This window comes from Mesoplodon densirostris, chromosome 15 (assembly GCF_025265405.1).
Source record: "Mesoplodon densirostris isolate mMesDen1 chromosome 15, mMesDen1 primary haplotype, whole genome shotgun sequence".
Classification (NCBI taxonomy): domain Eukaryota; kingdom Metazoa; phylum Chordata; class Mammalia; order Artiodactyla; family Ziphiidae; genus Mesoplodon; species Mesoplodon densirostris.
This window is the reverse complement of record NC_082675.1, coordinates 18,596,293-18,614,078: the sequence shown is the minus strand read 5'-3', so window position 1 is coordinate 18,614,078 and position 17,786 is coordinate 18,596,293. Positions and strand designations below refer to the sequence as shown.

Genomic DNA, 17,786 nt, shown 5'->3' with positions numbered 1-17,786 from the left:
TCCTTCCACCAGCCCCTGCCACCAAACCAAGTCCAGGCTCTGCAAAAACAAAACACACGAAACGGCTCTGCCAAGCCTTTGTTTCTCAAGAGTATGATAATAACCTGAAGGTGGACAGTCACTACAGCATCTAGCAATTTCATAGGACAGAAAGTCGAATCTGGCTAACCCGTTCCTTAGCCTCATCTCTTCAGCGGGAGCCCACCAGCCCCACCCCTTGGAAGGTTCTAGTGGAGAAAGCACGGGGTACGGGGCCTTGATAAGCACCAGCCATGCCTGCCACCCGACTCTGGAGAAGTATCACCGGCTAAGAGCCACCTTCTCAGAGAAGGGCCGTGACGAGGCACAGAGTGGGGTGGCAGTGAGGCACCTCTGGATTCAACACTTGCAGCGTCAACCTGACTAAAGGCCCAAGTGTCCATCTTTTGCCGTGATGTGTGATTCTGTGGAGGCCTAGCTCAGGTGGCAGAAACGGGGACGCTGAGCTGTGGAGAGAACCCATGGCATCTTGTCAGGCCCTTTAAAGACCGACTGGGGAGCAGGGGAGGGAATCAACAGATCCATCTGCAGTCCTAAGCCAGCATGCAGTAAACTCTGTGAGTTAGCTGCCCTAGACTTGCACATTCTTAAGCAAACTGATAAAAAAAAAACTTTGTTTCTTTGTGAGAAATGGTCGCCAAGTGAGAGGGAAGGCTGGGGTAAAAGCTAGAAATGCACAGCTCTGGAGAGAAGGGCAACTGGGAGGCCGAAGCCTGGCCGAGACTTTTCTGATTCAGAGTTTGGCGTCTGCACACAGCAAGGGTCCACAGACTGGCAGTCCCAGCCCCTACGGTCTGCCTTAAAACGCAGAAAGTTCTCACTCCCTAAAGCGCTACACATACTGGGGCTTTTGTCCTAAGAATACTTACAGCAACAATCTCCTGTTTCCTAGGATCGATTACTCTCACTTTCTTGTCTTTGGAGGCTGTGCAGATCAGACTGCCATTCCGGTTCCAGCTCACGTTGTAAATCATGTCCGAATGTATATCGTCCAAGTTTAAAAGGGCTTCCCCCGTCCCCACGTTCCAGATGATGATGGTGTTATCACAGCCTGAAAGCAAGCAGAACCACACCCCTCAGGGATGAGAAACGCCTGCACAACAACACATTTGTGAAAACTATCGATACAAACACAGGGAGGATAAACACACCTATGTATTGAAATGGAGATGTTAATTATAAGAAGCCTTACTTACTGGCAGTCAAAAACTGATGTGACCAAGAAAAAAAGAAATTTGTGTAAAAGAAACACATTAAAGGAAAAATACAGCTTGTGAAGTTTGGGCTCATGTGAAACAAACAAAACCAACCAAACAAACAAAAACAAAGAACAACAGGAAAATAGAACCCTATGTGTTTTTTTAAGAGTTAACTGGGCTGGTGGACCCTGAGTGATCTTAAGTTTCCTTTTCTAGTAAAACAAGCATCAGAACGAATACAGCTTCTTTCTTTTCCAGAGGAACTAAAAATAAAGGGTTTAAATGGTGGTTTAGGAGGCTCAAGACAAAGACTGGATAGCAGGTTATTCCCATCAACCATACTGTTAAGACATGGTCTTGCACAAAAGCATGTAAATTACAAGTGAAGGGAAATGCCTAGCCATCTGCTCACAGCAGATCTTTATCTTTAAAAGGGGAGAAAAATAGGCCAAGACTGGCCTGATTTGAGAAGCACAGACTGTCGTCAAGTAGGCACGTGAATTCAGAACCTGATCCCCAAAGAGGCCACAGGTCCACTGAGCCACAGCCCCTCAGCTCTTCAGCTCCATCCTCCCTTCCCTCCAGGGTTGGCCCCAAGTCCCCGAGGCCCCTTTAAAAAGAGGCACAATTTGCTGCTTCCAGGACATTAGCTCAAGGATGAAGCAAAATAAGGGATGGACATCCTGAAGATGGATTCTTGTCAATAAGCCAATTCTGCAAGCACTTAGAAAAATTAGCCACTAATAACCAGGACACCTAAGTTACCTAGGGTCAGAAGTAGGAAATGGGTGAAAAAAACTGTACGACAGACAGTATAAAAAGTTGGAGCTAAACTCTGCCGATGGAGATTTGACCCATCCTCTGCCTCGTTCATCATAGGCAAATGAGTAACTTCAGCCACTGTGGATGGATCACATAGTCTTAAACTATGCACAACGCTGCAATCAACCATTCTACTCTGCATGTAAAAGGGAGACTGGGCTCAGTCTGCTGATGATACCCTAGATTTGACCTCAACGAGGCGGCCAGTAGGGTATTTTCCATGAGGGAATTCCACCTTTGGAATTGTTTTCTCTCCTTATCAGACTGAGGTTCTGAGTAGAACACTGGAAGGCTTCCCAGTTATAGTCAATTGTGATTTTTAAAAAGTCTTACTTTTTTTTTTTTTTAAGTAGTTCTTGGTTTCAATAGGTTCCAGGCACTAGATTTTTAACTTAACTCACTACGTCACAAGTACCTTTCATACCCCGTTGAAAATTGAACTGCTCCTCTCCTTTTTACTGGTGAGGAGAAAGATCTTTAAAATTCTACCACTAACATTAGCACTGCTTTTTTTATAAGCCAATCTTATTAAGGTATAGTTTGTATGAAATACAGTGAACCCATTATAAGTATACACTGGTTAAGTTTTGATACATGTACATATTCATGTAGCCATCATCACAGTCAAGATCAACATTTCCATCACCCCACAAAGCTCCTTCCTGTCCTTCGTATTGCTTCTATAAAAGCAGATAGGGCCTCCCTGGTGGCGCAGTGGTTAAGAGTCCGCCTGCCGATGCAGGGGATACGGGTTCGTGCCCCGGTCTGGGAGGATCCCATATGCCGCGGAGCGGCTGGGCCCGTGAGCCATGGCCGCTGGGCCTGCGCATCCGGAGCCTGTGCTCCGCAACGGGAGAGGCCACAACAGTGAGAGGCCCACATACCGCAAAAAGAAAAAAAAAAAAAAAAAAAAAAGCAGATAAAATCTCAGATTTTAGACAAAGAAAAAGATTTCTTTAAGATGAAACTTGGAAACTACACAAGTGGGAAACCAATAGGAACACTAGGACTTGGTCACAAGGGTTCACTGCAGTGCTGTTTAACAGTGAAAAATCGGAAACAACCTCAATGTCCAAAAATAGGGGACTGAATAAATAAACAGAGGTATTCAGACAATGGACTATTAATGGAGTCATTAAAAATATCATACAACATGTAATGGCACCTGAAAAGGACCACAGTGTACCAGCAAGTGCAGAAAGCAGGTCACATGTAAAGTGTCTGAACCCATCTTTGTATGTAAAATTGTTTATGGGCACAGAAATATCTCTGGAAAGAAACATCAAAGGGTAATAATGATGTTTCCTCCGGGTGGTGGGATTGTAAATGATTTTTCTTTTCTCCCTTTTGTTTATATATATATTCTCCATAGTATACATGGACTACAAGTATAAGGAGAAAGATGAAAATATTTTTTAAAAGGAAGGAGGGTACTTGACTAATAGAACCACCCCAAAGTTGGCGGCAACACCAAAGCTGGAACCCAGGGCTCCTGGCTCCCACTCGGGCTCCTTCCACTACATCAGGAATAACTACAACTGAGGGTCATGGAGGCATGGAGGGCCCCAGCAGGAACTACGACTCTGCTGAAATGTGATTATATAAGTAAGCATGTGTCTGTTCCTAATTCTAGGCAGGAAGTCCACAGCTTCCACTGGCTTTGCCCAAGTAGCCTCGACGCACACACATGCACACGGGTGTTGGGAACTCCCACATTTAGGCACCCTGTCGTGGGCTCCAATGATCTGCTTCACAACTGCCAGCACAGTCAGCATGCGTCTTCTGTTCCCTCCACACAGAGGCCAGGAGAAGCGAGGGCAAGGGGAAAGCAGAGGCCAGCTTGGCTCCTACCTGCACTGAGAAGCACGTTGCGGGCCGTCGGGTGCCAGGCCACGATGCCGACTCTCTTTGAGTGGCCTTCTAAAATGACCACGGGCTCAGTCAGGGAAAGGGTGAGTCCGTTTTCTGGGATCTGCCATACCTGTTGGCAAAGGAAGAAAGGTCATCCACATGAAAGCGGTCGTCTTTCGTTATCACATTTACTGTGACCATCCAGTGTGAAGCCTTGCTCTACATAAACAGAACATACAGTGGTCTTTGGATGAAAGGCAGAATGTGGTGAAACACGTACAGCTGTTTTTCAAATGCAGTAGGAGAGCAAAGAGCAGAATATCCATAAGGTCTAAAAATGTTAGACCTCTCTGCTTTTATTTACTATCAGTAGAGATTTTATTTTAAATTCGCTGTTAAGTTCAAAACTCTCCAGTTAGAAGCATACCAAAAAATTGAAAGAAAAATACAAAATGACTGAAGCACCCATGAAGAGACGCATTGGAGTGAAAACCCCTAGCTAAGTCCATGATTCTTGAGGGGAAAGCAAACTCCATCCACCAAACCTTCTTGGGGGGTGGCGCAGTTTCTCAAACATCATATTTTCTATAATTTTACATTGAGAAAATGAAAAGGTAGCTAATAGCTTTGTAACATGTACTAAAGAAATCTTCTTACAAAAGAAAAACATTAATTGGACTTCATCAAAATTTAAAACTTTTGTGTTTCAAAGAACACTGTCAAGAAAGTGACAAGACAACCCACAGAATGAGAGAAAATAATTTGCAAGTCATATATCTATCCGAAAAGGGACTTTTATCTAGAATATTTAAAGAACTCTTACAACTCAACAATAAAAGGAAAATAACCAATTTTTTTTTTGCGGTACGTGGGCCTCTCACTGTTGCGGCCTCTCCCATTGCAGAGCACAGGCTCCAGACGCGCAGGCTCAGCGGCCATGGCTCATGGGCCCAGCCGCTCCGCGGCATGTGGGATCCTCCCGTACCGGGGCACGAACCCGTGTCCCCTGCATTGGCAGGCAGACTCTCAACCACTGCGCCACCAGGGAAGCCCACCAAATTTTTTAAATGAGCAAGGAATCTAGATGTTTCTTCAAGGAAGATATATGAACAGCAAAAAAACACATGGAGAGCTGCTCAACATTATTAGCCATCAGGGAAGTGCACATCAAAACCACAATAAAATATCACTTCATATCCACTAGGAGTTTGGAATCAAAAAGACAGATAACAACAAGCATTGGCGAGGGTATAGAGAATTCAGAGCCCTCATACACTGCTGGTGGGAATGAAAAATAGTGCAGCCACTTTGGGCAACAGTTTGGAAGTTTCTCAAATGATCAAACACAGAGTTACCTATGACCCAGCAATTCTACTCCTAGGTACCTACCCAAGAGAAATGAAAATATATGTCCACACTAAAACCTGTACACAAATTTTATAGCAGCATTATTCATAACAGCCAAAAGGTGGAAACAACCCAAATGTCCAGCAACTGATAAATGGATACACAAAATGTGATACGTGAAGGAATATATGACCACAGAAAGGGATTAAGTACTGACACACGCTACAACATGGATGAAGCTTGATAATGTCAGGTTAAGTAAAGAAGCCAGTGATGACAGTCCACATATTGTAGGATTCATGTATATGAGATGTCCAGAAAGGAAAATCCATAGAGACAGAGAGTAGATTAGTGGTTGCTTAGCACTGGGGGTGGGGGAGGAGTGCAACAGGTAAAGAATATGGGGTTTCTTTTTTTGGGGGGGTTCTTTTTGAGGTGGTGAAAACATTCTAAAATTGTCTGTGGTGATGGTGGTACATATCTATGAATATACTAAAGACCACTTAATTGTACACTTTAAATGGGTAAGCTGTATGTGAATTATACCTCAATAAAGCTGTTAAAACCAGATATTAAGTAACATTTAAGTCTGTGAACAGGCTAAAGTTTAAAACAATTATCTTCTTCTGTATGAAGATTAAAATGAGTAAATCTTCTACCAAAAAAAATCTTATGGAACTAGTTCATAACAAATTTAGAACTTGCCAGTGGGAAAAAATCATACTCAACAGTGGAACAAGTGAGAAACAGAATTTTCCCTTGTTGGGGATTTTTAAGGAGGAGACAAACAACTGTCTGTTTTCGACTGCTTGGTGGAAAGGCAGAGTCTGAATTAGGAGTGGTTAAGGTTCAGCTCAGTTCTGTTGTCCTGAAAAAAATCAGAACAAAAATGTTGCCAGTCTGAGGACTGCAGGAAAGTCGTGAATTAAGTGATCATTCATAAACCTGCCTTCTGAGGGCGTAAATTTAGGACGTCACCTAATTTCCCCTGCACGCTCCTCATTCAGCAGATTTTAAACACGGCAGATATGAACAAGAATGGAAGGCAAAGGGAATCTACCTTGACTCTTCCAACCCCTCACCCAGACCACTGCCTCTCTCCACCAAACATAACAGACTCCGCGTGTGGGCATCTGTTACCCTCCAGAGCTATCTGTTTGCTTTCACCTATTTTTATTCAAGGGTTTATGAACAGTAAAACAGCTCCACATTGAACTTGGCTATTTGAATGTAAAGCAGGACTGAAACTGTGAATAGAAGGAACAGAAAACAACGACCGGTTTAATCAAAGCACGAAGTCGGCAGAGAAACAATTATGAAACGAGACTTCAGAGACTCAACAGGAAATGCATTTTGCAAGATGAATTCCGACTCAGGCTTAGGACGGAAAGCGTGGTAATTCCACCTGCCGTCTCCAGGGGGCACTGTGACCACGGGCTGCTGGGTTTTCCCGCAAGGATTGTAAAACCTTCACTGCCTGAATGACCGAGATTAAGCTGTGCGTTTTCTAAATCCCTAATGAGGCGTGGAGTGATGGGAGGCTTTGGATATAAGCAGCATTTCCTGTCTTAAACATGAGAGCTCATAACGGGACTTCATCTTTTCCTTTCTCTAGCTTCTTCATCCATCTTTTCCTTGGATGGCGAGGAGATGTTAATGATGGAACAAAACGTTTACTATATAATTTTAAAAATGAGGAAACTCTCTGTCCCTTTCTTTATCTCACTTTTGGCAGGTTCCATGGTTCCCTCAATGAGGCTTATGTATTTCATCCAGGCACCTAACCCATCTCACTACCTCGGTTACTCACTTGTGCAGCACTTTTCTTGAGTAGCCACCGTAATGCAGGCCCATTACCAGGCAAGTGGGGAAGGACAACTAAACCCAGGTCCCGCTCTCGAAGGGTTTACGGTCTAACAAAGCAGAGCTGTCTATGAGGCTGAAAGTCAAAAAGACAGCAAAGACAAGCAGTTGGATGGAGCATGGGCTCTGGAGCCAGAGAGACCCTGGTTCCAATCCTGCTCGGGCCTTTTACTGTGATGGTCCTGGGCAAACAGTTCAACATCACTGCACAGGTAAGCATCAGTACCTGTGCTTCCTAGGGCTGCTGTGAGGACTGAGTTAAGGAAGTCCTGGAATAGTGCCTGGCACACAGTCAGTGTCCCCAGTACGGTGCAGGGGTAAAGAATATCCTGATTCTGCTACGTATCAGCTGTATGACCTTGGGGACATTCACCTAACCTATCTGGGCCTTGAGTTTCCTCGTCAATGAAATGGGAATAATAATGAACCTGCCCTCACTGGGGTTGTCTGGAGACCAATGTGGTAACATGAATCTAAAGCACTTAGATGGGACTTCCGTGGTGGTGCAGTGATTAAGAATCCGCCTGCCAATGCAGGGGACACAGGTTTGAGCCCTGGTCCGGGAAGATCCCACATGCCGCGGAGCAGCTAAGCCCATGCTTAGCCCAACTACTGAGCCTGTGGTATAGAGCCCGCGAGCCACAACTACGGAAGCCTGCGTGCCTAGAGCCGTGCTCTGCAACAAGAGAAGCCACCGTAATGAGAAGCCCGTGAACCACAACGAAGAGTAGCCCCCGCTTGCCGCAACTAGAGAAAGCCTGCATGCAGCAATGAAGACCCAAAACAGCCAAAAATAAATAAATAAATAAACTTATAAAGAAAAAAAAAGAGATGGAAGGGGAGAAGGAAGGAAGGAAATCAAGGATCCAGTTTCAAAATAAAAAACACCGATGCAGGGGCTCCCTGGTGGCGCAAGTGGTTGAGAGTCCGCCTGCCGATGCAGGGGATACGGGTTCGTGCCCCGGTCTGGGAGGATCCCATATGCCGCGGAGCGGCTGGGCCCGTGAGCCATGGCCGCTGAGCCTGCGCGTCCGGAGCCTGCGCGTCCGGAGCCTGTGCTCCGCAACGGGGGAGGCCACAACAGTGAGAGGCCCGCATACCGCAAAAAAAAAAAAAAAAAACAAAAAAAAAACACCGATGCAGAGAGCAATTTTCTAAAGAGCTGATGCTCCAAAGAGGCTGTCTGAGGGGCTGCCAGGGAAAAGTCACCAGAGTAAGAAAGATAACACCAGCATGAGGATTCCCAGAGGCAGGGGAGAGTGACCAGAACAGCCTGTACGATAAAATGCAAAGACAGTGTGGCATTCCGGCCTCTGTGGGGAGAAAGGCAGCCTGTGGGGAAGGGCCGGCACATCTGTAAGTCCTTCCACACGAAGCGGACACAGCCCTGCTTCGGGCCTGCTGGCCCTGCTCACAGGCCTGTCGGTATGCGGCTCTCGGCCCTCTGTAGGGCTCTCTGCTGCAGCCGGCAACGGCCTTCCAGTTTGGACTGGAGAGGTTGCAGAAGTCCCATTCGGTCCCTGTTTAGTTTTCTTGTGCATAACCTGGGATGCAGCCTGGTGTGGTGGAAAGGATGCTGGCCTGGAGCATCAGAAGACACGGTCTCCACCAGAGCTGGGACGCTAACTGGATGTGTCGGCATTAAGAAGGGGCCTCACTTCCGGGAGCCTCGATTTCCTCGTTCCATACAGGGGACAGCAGCGGCTCTGCCCCCTAATGCAAAGGTCAAATGAGCTGATACATTCTGCACCCCCAAGCACTACCCGAATGTGAACTACTGCAAACGGGGTGACCTTTGACAAAACTGTCACCCCCTGGGCCTGTGTTTCCTGAGTGGTAAAATGGGACACACTCCTGCCTTACTGTGCTGTTAACAATGGTTAAATATAATCACCACATAAAGGCTTAAAACGGCGCTTGACAAAAAAAGGATCTACTATATGTTCATGATTATTTTTCTTGCTGGAACTGTGACCCCTATGACCCCAACATGTAATTTTAAGTCTGGACAGCAGGATTCTATGGAATGAAATTAATTTGTCTTCAAATTAATTCAGCCCTGTACCCAACTGCAGGCCTGTTCATATCCAAGATATCATATGTGTGAAAGCTCCAGTTCATGCTCGGGCCAATTAGCACAAATGAGATCGGCTCTGATTTCCAGGCTGGTCCGTCAGCTTCTCTCTGTTCCGTGGCTGCGGCTAGGACTCTCATACCACTCGGCTCTCCAAAAACGTATGCGGTGAGTAGAGAGGAAAAGTGGCATCAAACACCCTCTGCTGTGCCCTGAGTGGGCATCTCAGTACGGCAGCCACTACAAGCTATCCCCTCTCCTCCTGATTTTTTCTTTTCTTTTCTTTTTTTAAAAATAATACTGTGTATTTCTGGAATTTTCTATGTGGACAACACATTACTATGGCAATGTTTTGTCTTGTTTTGTTTTGAAAGAAAGGAAAAAAAACACAGTTAGTCTCTAGGGCTTCCACATGAAAAAGTGAATCAATCGGTGAAAACCCAACATGGTTCTGGAAAAAACAACTTTAAGCATCCATTCAGGAATGACTATATCACTGGCATCCTCTTCCCATGTGAATTTCTAAATATGGAAAAAGGACAGCTCAAGAGAACAGTTCTAACAAGAAAAAAAGCGAGGAAAGTTAAGAAAAGTGGGTTTCTCTTAAGTGGTCATTTTAAAGTACATTTATTTGATGGTTTCATTTCTCAAACACAGTGCAAATTTAAAGCAAACACAAAGTGTTTCCAGACACTGCCTCCCTGTTTTAATCACCCATCATGAACTTGCTACCAGGTTAGGCACTAGAGTTACAGCAATAAAAAGGGCTATTCCCCCAAAACGCCACATTTTTAAAATGTAGAGGAAACCAATTCCAAAGGCAGAATGAAGGAAAGAGCTGATCTAAAGAGACAGGGAGAGTCTGAGATTCTGCAGCAGCTGCAGAGCAGCAAACCCCCTGCAGAAGCCACTGATCCAACACCCCAAGGGGCAGGATGCAGAGAGTCAGGACATCCCTAAATGAACCATGACACTGAGAACAACATTGGTTTTGAGAAAATCAAGAAGTGAGAGTTGGGTTCTGATGTGCCAAGGTTATAATACCCACTTGGCCAACGGCCCAGACGCAATCTGTACAGAATGGAAATAACAAGAAGTCCTGCTGAAGGACTGAGTAGGCTCAGACTCCTGGGGAATGTGCTCCCATCACCAACCACATCACTTCTACCTTTATTTCAAGGCAAAAACGGCAATAGGAAAATTTACAACAGAAGCAAAAATGGGTAAAATAGGGAGTTTATTTTTGTTGATTTCCACAGGAGTTTAAGACTGATTTGAGAAAAGGGAAAAATGTCCATTTAAAACTTCATCATTTGGGACCAATCAGAATATCTAGGTAAAGGCAAATAAGATGCTCCTCCTGCAAGATCTTTCCCTCTCCCAGACTCTGGAAGAACCAGTCAGGCAGCGCCACTGTCTGAATTCACCAGTTTTTGCATCCGTGTTTGCAGATAAGGGACAGTGTTGAATCAACATCATTCACTAAACTTACCTTGCCTGCTCTTTTATTTAATTTTATTTAGTTTTTTATTTTTGACCGCACCACTCAGCTTGTGGGATCTTAGTTCCCTTACCAGGGATTGAACCCAGGCCCTCAGCAGTGAAAGCACAGAGTCCTAACCACTGGTCCATCAGGGAATTCCCCTTGGCTGCCCTTTCTATTATTTAAACACTGTTATTTTCTTAGAGCTAAAATTTTCCTAAGTAAAATACTTAACAGCTACAATCTTTAAAACTCTCTGTGAGGGGAGTTAGAGAAAAGAACTCACAGTACCAAAAACCTGGAAAACCTAGGAGCAGAGTATAGTTTCTGGGAAGAGGGTTTAATATCATTGCTATCTGCTCATACAAAACATCACTTCAAAAGTAGTACACCAGGACTCCAATGGCGGTCCAGTGGTTAAGACTCCGTGCTTCCACTGCAGGGGGCACAGGTTGCGATCCCTGGTTGGGAAACTAAGATCCCACACCACATGCCAAGCAATGTGGCCAAAAAACAGAAAAAAAAAAAAAAAAAGGTAGTACACCAAAGGCAAACCATGCCAATATAATTTACTTTTCGGCTGCTTAAAGAAGCCATCTCTAAAAGATGGAGGAATGTACCATAAGGCTGGCATTCCCTCTCTAAAACTGCAATCAATGTAACATGACTGCCACAGAATCAATTCTCACACAGTGAATAAAATGCTGCTTAAATGCAGAGGACATAATGGAATTATACTATAAATACAAAAAGTATTTTTTAATTAAGTTAATCATTTTACAGATCATTTGGTAAATTGTTTCTACTGTGTTTTTTTCTACTGAATTATTTGCTAAAGATATTCTTACTACCATGAATCCACTATAAGTATATATCAAAACTCACTGTAAAAACTAGTAACTTGTTATACTTCCTTGATCCTCTCAGTTGGCTTGTTTATTTAATTTAGTTTTTTAAGCATGTAAGGCAACTGAGGCTGAGAGCATTTAAGTGACCTGGGCTTATCTCAGCATCCTTTCTCTACTGGAGCTGGCCCTTGATATCCATCTACACTTGCAGGTCCTGGGCTATTATTACCAGGAGGCTATGCTTGGGAAACTACAGAGAACTTTTCTGCTTTTTTTTTTTTTAATTAATAATGTTGCTGTTCGAAATCATTTGATTTGTGGTACACTGGTCTTTCATCTTCAGGAGAACAAAGGGGAAAATGAGGTATTAAGAAGCAGGTGGGGAGAGGGCACACAGCAGAAGCAAGAAGAACTACAATTCAGCAGCCTGTGGAAGGAAAAACCACATTCACAGAAAGACAGACAAAATGAAAAGCCAGAGGACTTCGTACCAGATGAAGGAACAAGATAAAACCCCAGAAAAACAACTAAATGAAGTGGAGATAGGCAACCTTCCAGAAAAAGAATTCAGAATAATGATAGTGAACATGATCCAGGACCTTGGAAAAAGAATGCAGGCAAAGGTCAAGAAGATGCAAGAAATATTTAACAAAGACCTAGAAGAATTAAGGAACAAACACCCAGAAGAATTAAAGAACAAACAAACAGATATGAACAATAATAACTGAAATGAAAAATACACTAGAAGGAATCAATAGCAGAATAACTGAGGCAGAAGAACAGATAAGTGACCTGGAAGACAGAATGGTGGAATTCACTGCCATGGAACAGAATAAAGAAAAAAGAATGAAAAGAAATGAAGACAGCCTAAGAGACCTCTGCGACAACATTAAACCCAACAACATTCGCATTATAGGGGTCCCAGAAGGAGAAGAGAAAGAGAAAGGACCAGAGAAAATATTTGAAGAGATTACAGTTGAAAACTTCCCTAACATGGTAAAGGAAATAGCCACGCAAGTCCAGGAAGCGCAGAGAGTCCCATACAGGATAAACCCAAGGAGAAACACGCTGAGACACACAGTAATCAAACTGACAAAAATTAAAGACAAAAATTATTGAAAAAAAACAAGGGAAAAATGACAAATAACACACAAGGGAACTCTCATAAGGTTAACAGGTGATTTCTCAGCAGAAACTCTACAAGCCAGAAGGGAGTGGCATGATATATTTAAAGTGATGAAAGGGAAGAACCTACAACCAAGATTACTCTACCTGGCAAGGATCTCATTCAGATTTGATGGAGAAATCAAAAGCTTTACAGAAAAGCAAAAGCTAAGAGAATTCAGCACCACCAAACCAGCTCTACAACAAATGCTAAAGGAAATTCTCTAAGTGGGAAACACAAAAGAAGAAAAGGACCTACAAAAACAAACCCATAACAATTAAGAAAATGGTAATAGGAACATACATATCGACAATTACCTTAAACGTGAATGGATGAAATGCTCCAACCAAAAGACACAGGCTCGCTGAATGGATACAAATACAAGACCCATATATATGCTGTCTACAACAGACCTACTTCAGACCAAGGGACACATACAGACTGAAAGTGAGGGGATGGAAAAAGATATTCCATGCAAATGGAAATCAAAAGAAAGCTGGAGTAGCAATACTCATATCAGATAAAATAGACTTTAAAGAATGTTACAAGAGACAAAGAAGGACACTACATAATGCTCAAGGGATCAGTCTAAAAAGAAGATATAACAATTATAAATATATATGCACCCAACATAGGAGCACCTCAAGACACAAGGCAACTGCTAACAGATATAAAAGAGGAAATAGGGCCTCCCTGGTGGCGCAGTGGTTGAGAGTCCGCCTGCCGATGCAGGGGATACGGGTTCGTGCCCCGGTCTGGGAGGATCCCATATGCTGCGGAGCGGCTGGGCCCGTGAGCCATGGCCGCTGGGCCTGCGCGTCCGGAGCCTGTGCTCCGCAACGGGAGAGGCCACGGCAGTGAGAGGCCCGCATACCGGAAAAAAAAAAAAAAAAGAGGAAATAGACAGTAACACAATAGTGGGGGACTTTAACACTTTACTTACACCAACGGACAGATCATCCAGACAGAAAATTAATAAGGAAACACAAGCTTTAAATGACACAATAGACCAGATAGATTTAATTGACATTTATAGGACATTCCATCCAAAAACAGCAGATTACACTTTCTTCTCAAGTGCACACGGAACATTCTCCAGGATAGATTAGATCACATCTTGGGTCACAAATCAAGCCTCAGTAAATTTAAGAAAATTGAAATCATATCAAGCATCTTTTCCAACCACAACACTATGAGATTAGAAATCAATTACAGGGAAAAAAACATAAAAAACACAAACACGTGGAGACTAAACAATACGTTACTAAATAACCAAGAGATCACTGAAGAAATCAAAGAGGAAATTTAAAAAAATCTAGAGACAAATGACAACGAAAACATGATGATCCAAAACCTATGGGATGCAGCAAAAGCAGTTCTAAGAGGGAAGTTTATAGCTGTACAAGCCTACCTCAAGAAACAAGAAAATCTCAAATAAATAATCTAACGTTACACCTAAAGGAACTAGAGAAAGAAGAACAAACAAAACCCAAAGTTGGCAGAAGGAAAGAAATCATAAAGATCAGAGCAGAAATAAATGACATAGAAACAAAGAAAACAATAGCAAAGATCAATAAAACTAAAAGCTGGTTCTTTGAGAAGATAAACAAAATTGATAAAACTTTAGCCAGACTCATCAAGAAAAAGAGGGAGAGGACTCCTATCAAAACAATTAGAAACGAAAAAGGAGAAGTTACAACAGACACCGCAGAAATACAAAGCATTATACGAGACTACTACAAGCAACTCTATGCCAATAAAATGGACAACCTGGAAGAAATGGACACATTCTTAGAAAGGTATAACCTTCCAAGACTGAACCAGGAAGAAATACAAAATATGAACAAACCAATCACAAGGAATGAAATTGAAACTGTGATTAAAAATCTTCCAACAAACAGAAGTCCAGGACAAGATGGCTTCACAGGTGAATTCTATCAAACATTTAGAGAAGAGTTAACACCCATCCTTCTCAAACTCTTCCAAAAAATTGCAGAGGAAGGTACACTCCCAAACTCATTCTATGAGGCCACGATCACCTAGATACCAAAACCAGACAAAGATACTACAAAAAATGAAAATTACAGACCAATATCACTGATGAATATAGATGCAAAAATCCTCAACAGAATACTAGCAAACAGAATCCAGCAACACATTAAAAGGATCATACACCATGATCAAGTGGGATTTATCCCAGGGATGCAAGGATTCTTCAATATACACAAATCAATCAAGGTGATACACCATATTAACAAATTGAAGGAGAAAAACCATATGATCATCTCAAAATATGCAGAGAAAGCTTTTGACAAAATTCAACACCCATTTATGATAAAAACTCTCCAGAGAAAAGGGAACTCTCTTGCACTGTTGGTGGGAATGTAAATTGATACAGCCACTATGGAGAACAGTATGGAGGTTGCTTAAAAAACTAAAAATAGAACTACCATACGACCCAGCAATCCCACTACTGGGCATATACCCTGAGAAAACCATAATGCAAAAAGTCATATACCACAATGTTCACTGCAGCTCTATTTACAATAGCCAGGACATGGAAGCAACCTAAGTGTGCATCAACAGATGAATGGATAAACAAGATGTGGCACATATATACAATGGAATATTACTCAGCCATAAAAAGAAATGAAATTGAGTTATTTGTAGTGAGGTGGATGGACCTAGAGTCTGTCATACAGAGTGAAGTAAGTCAGAAAGAGAAAAACAAATACCATATGCTAACACATATATATGGAATCTTAAAAAAAAAAAAAAAAAAAAAAAGGTCCCGAAGAACCTAGAGGCAGGACAGGAATAAAGACGCAGACATAGAGAATGGACCTGAGGACACGGGGAGCAGGAAGGGTAAGCTGGGATGAAGTGAGAGAGTGGCATGGACATATATACACTACCAGATGTAAAACAGATAGCTAGTGGGAAGCAGCCTCATAGCACTGGGAGATCAGCTCGGTGCTCTGTGACTACCTAGAGGGGTGGGATAGGGAGAATGGGAGGGAGACGCAAAAGAGGGAGGAGATATGGTGATATATGTATACATATAGCTGATTCACTCTGTTATAAAGCAGAAACTAACACACCATTGTAAAGTAATTATACTCTAATAACGATGTGAAAAAAAATAATAATAATAAAAAAAACTCTCCAGAAAGTGGGCAGAGAGGGAAACCTACCTCAACATAATAAAGGCCATATATGACAAACCCACAGCAAACATCATTCTCAATGGTGAAAAACTGAAAGCATTTCCTCTAAGATCAGGAACAAGACAAGAATGTCCACTCTCGCCACTATTATTCAACATAGTTTTGGAAGTCCTAGCCATGGCAATCAGAGAAGAAAAAGAAATAAAAGGAATACAAATTGGAAAAGAAGAATTAAAACTGTCACTGTTTGCAAATGACATGATACTACATGTAAAGAATCCTAAAGGTGCCACCAGAAAACTACTAGAGCTAATCAATGAATCTGGTAAAGTTGCAGGATACAGAATCAATGCACAGAAATCTCCTGCATTCCTATACACTAACAACGAAAGATCAGGAAGAGAAATGAAGGAAAAAATCCATTCACCATTGCAACAAAAAGAATAAAAACCTAGGAATAAACCTACATAAGGAGGTAAAAGACCTATACTCAGAAAACTACAAGACACTGATGAAAGAAGTCAAAGATGACACAAACAGATGGAGAGATATACCATGTTCTTGGATTGCAAGAATCAATATTGTGAAAATGACTATACTACCCAAAGCAATCTACAGATTCAGTGCAATCCCTATCAAATTGCCAGTGGCAATTTTTACAGAACTAGAACAAAAAAATCTTAAAATTTGTATAGAGACACAAAAGACCCTGAATAGCCAAAGCAGTCTTGAGGGAAAAAAACGGAGCTGCAGGAATCAGACTCCCTGACTTCAGACTATACTACAAAGCTACAGTCATCAAGACAATATGGTACTGGCACAAAAACAGAAATATAGATCAATGGAACAGGATAGAAAGCCCAGAGATAAGCCCATGCACCTATGGTCAACTAATCTATGACAAAGGAAGCAAGGATATACAATGGAGAAAAGACAGTCTCTTCAGTAAGTGGTGCTGGGAAAACTGGACAGTTACATGTAAAAGAATGAAATTAGAACACTCCTTAACACCATACACAAAAATAAACTCAAAATGGATTAGAGACCTAAATGTAAGACTGGACACTATAAACTCTTAGAAGAAAACATAGGAAGAACACTCTTTAACATAAATCACAGAAAGATATTTTTTGATCCACCTCCTAGAGTAATGGAAATAAAAACAAAAATAAACAAATGGGACCTCATGAAACTTAAAAGTTTTGCAAAGCAAAGGAAACTACAAACAAGACAAAAAGACAACCCTCAGAATGGGAGAAAATATTTGCAAACAAATCAACGGACAAAGGATTAACCTCCAAAATATATAAACAGCTCGTGTAGCTCAATATTAAAAAAACAAACAACCCAATCAGAAAATGGGTGGAAGACCTAAATAGACATTTCTCCAAAGAGGACATACAGATGGCCAAGAAGCACATGAAAAGCTGCTCAACATCACTAATTATTAGAGAAATGCAAATCAAAACTACAATGAGGTATCACCTCACACCGGTTAGAATGGGCATCATCAGAAAATGTACAAACAACAAATGCTGGAGAGGGTGTGGAGAAAAGGGAACCCTCTTGCACTGTTGGTGGGAATGTAAATTGGTACAGCCACTATGGAGAACAGTATGGAGGTTCCTTAAAAAACTAAAAATAGAATTACCATATAATCCAGCAATCCCACTACTGGGCATATACCCAGAGAAAACCATAATTCAAAAAGACACATGCACCCCAATGTTCATTGCAGCACTATTTACAATAGCCAGGACATGGAAGCAACCTAAGTGTGCATCAACAGATGAATGGATAAAGATGTGGTACATATATACAATAGAATATTACTCAGCCATAAAAAGGAAAAAATTGGGTCATTTGTAGAGACATGGATGGACCTAGAGACTGTCATACAGAGTGAAGTAAGTCAGAAAGAGAAAAAC

At 42.2% G+C, this 17,786-nt stretch overlaps 1 protein-coding gene across 2 annotated transcripts in view; it reads right to left on the bottom strand.

Moving 5' to 3' along the window:
- Positions 1 to 17,786, bottom strand: part of CORO1C (coronin 1C) — a 79,967-nt gene that overhangs the window by 7,472 nt on the left and 54,709 nt on the right. For both annotated transcript variants that reach the window (XM_060118388.1, XM_060118387.1), the window contains 2 exons: positions 3,912 to 4,041; positions 909 to 1,090 (listed from right to left, as the gene is read on the bottom strand). In XM_060118388.1, the coding sequence (XP_059974371.1) occupies positions 909 to 1,090; positions 3,912 to 4,041 (312 nt within the window). The remainder of the gene's footprint in view (positions 1 to 908; positions 1,091 to 3,911; positions 4,042 to 17,786) is intronic.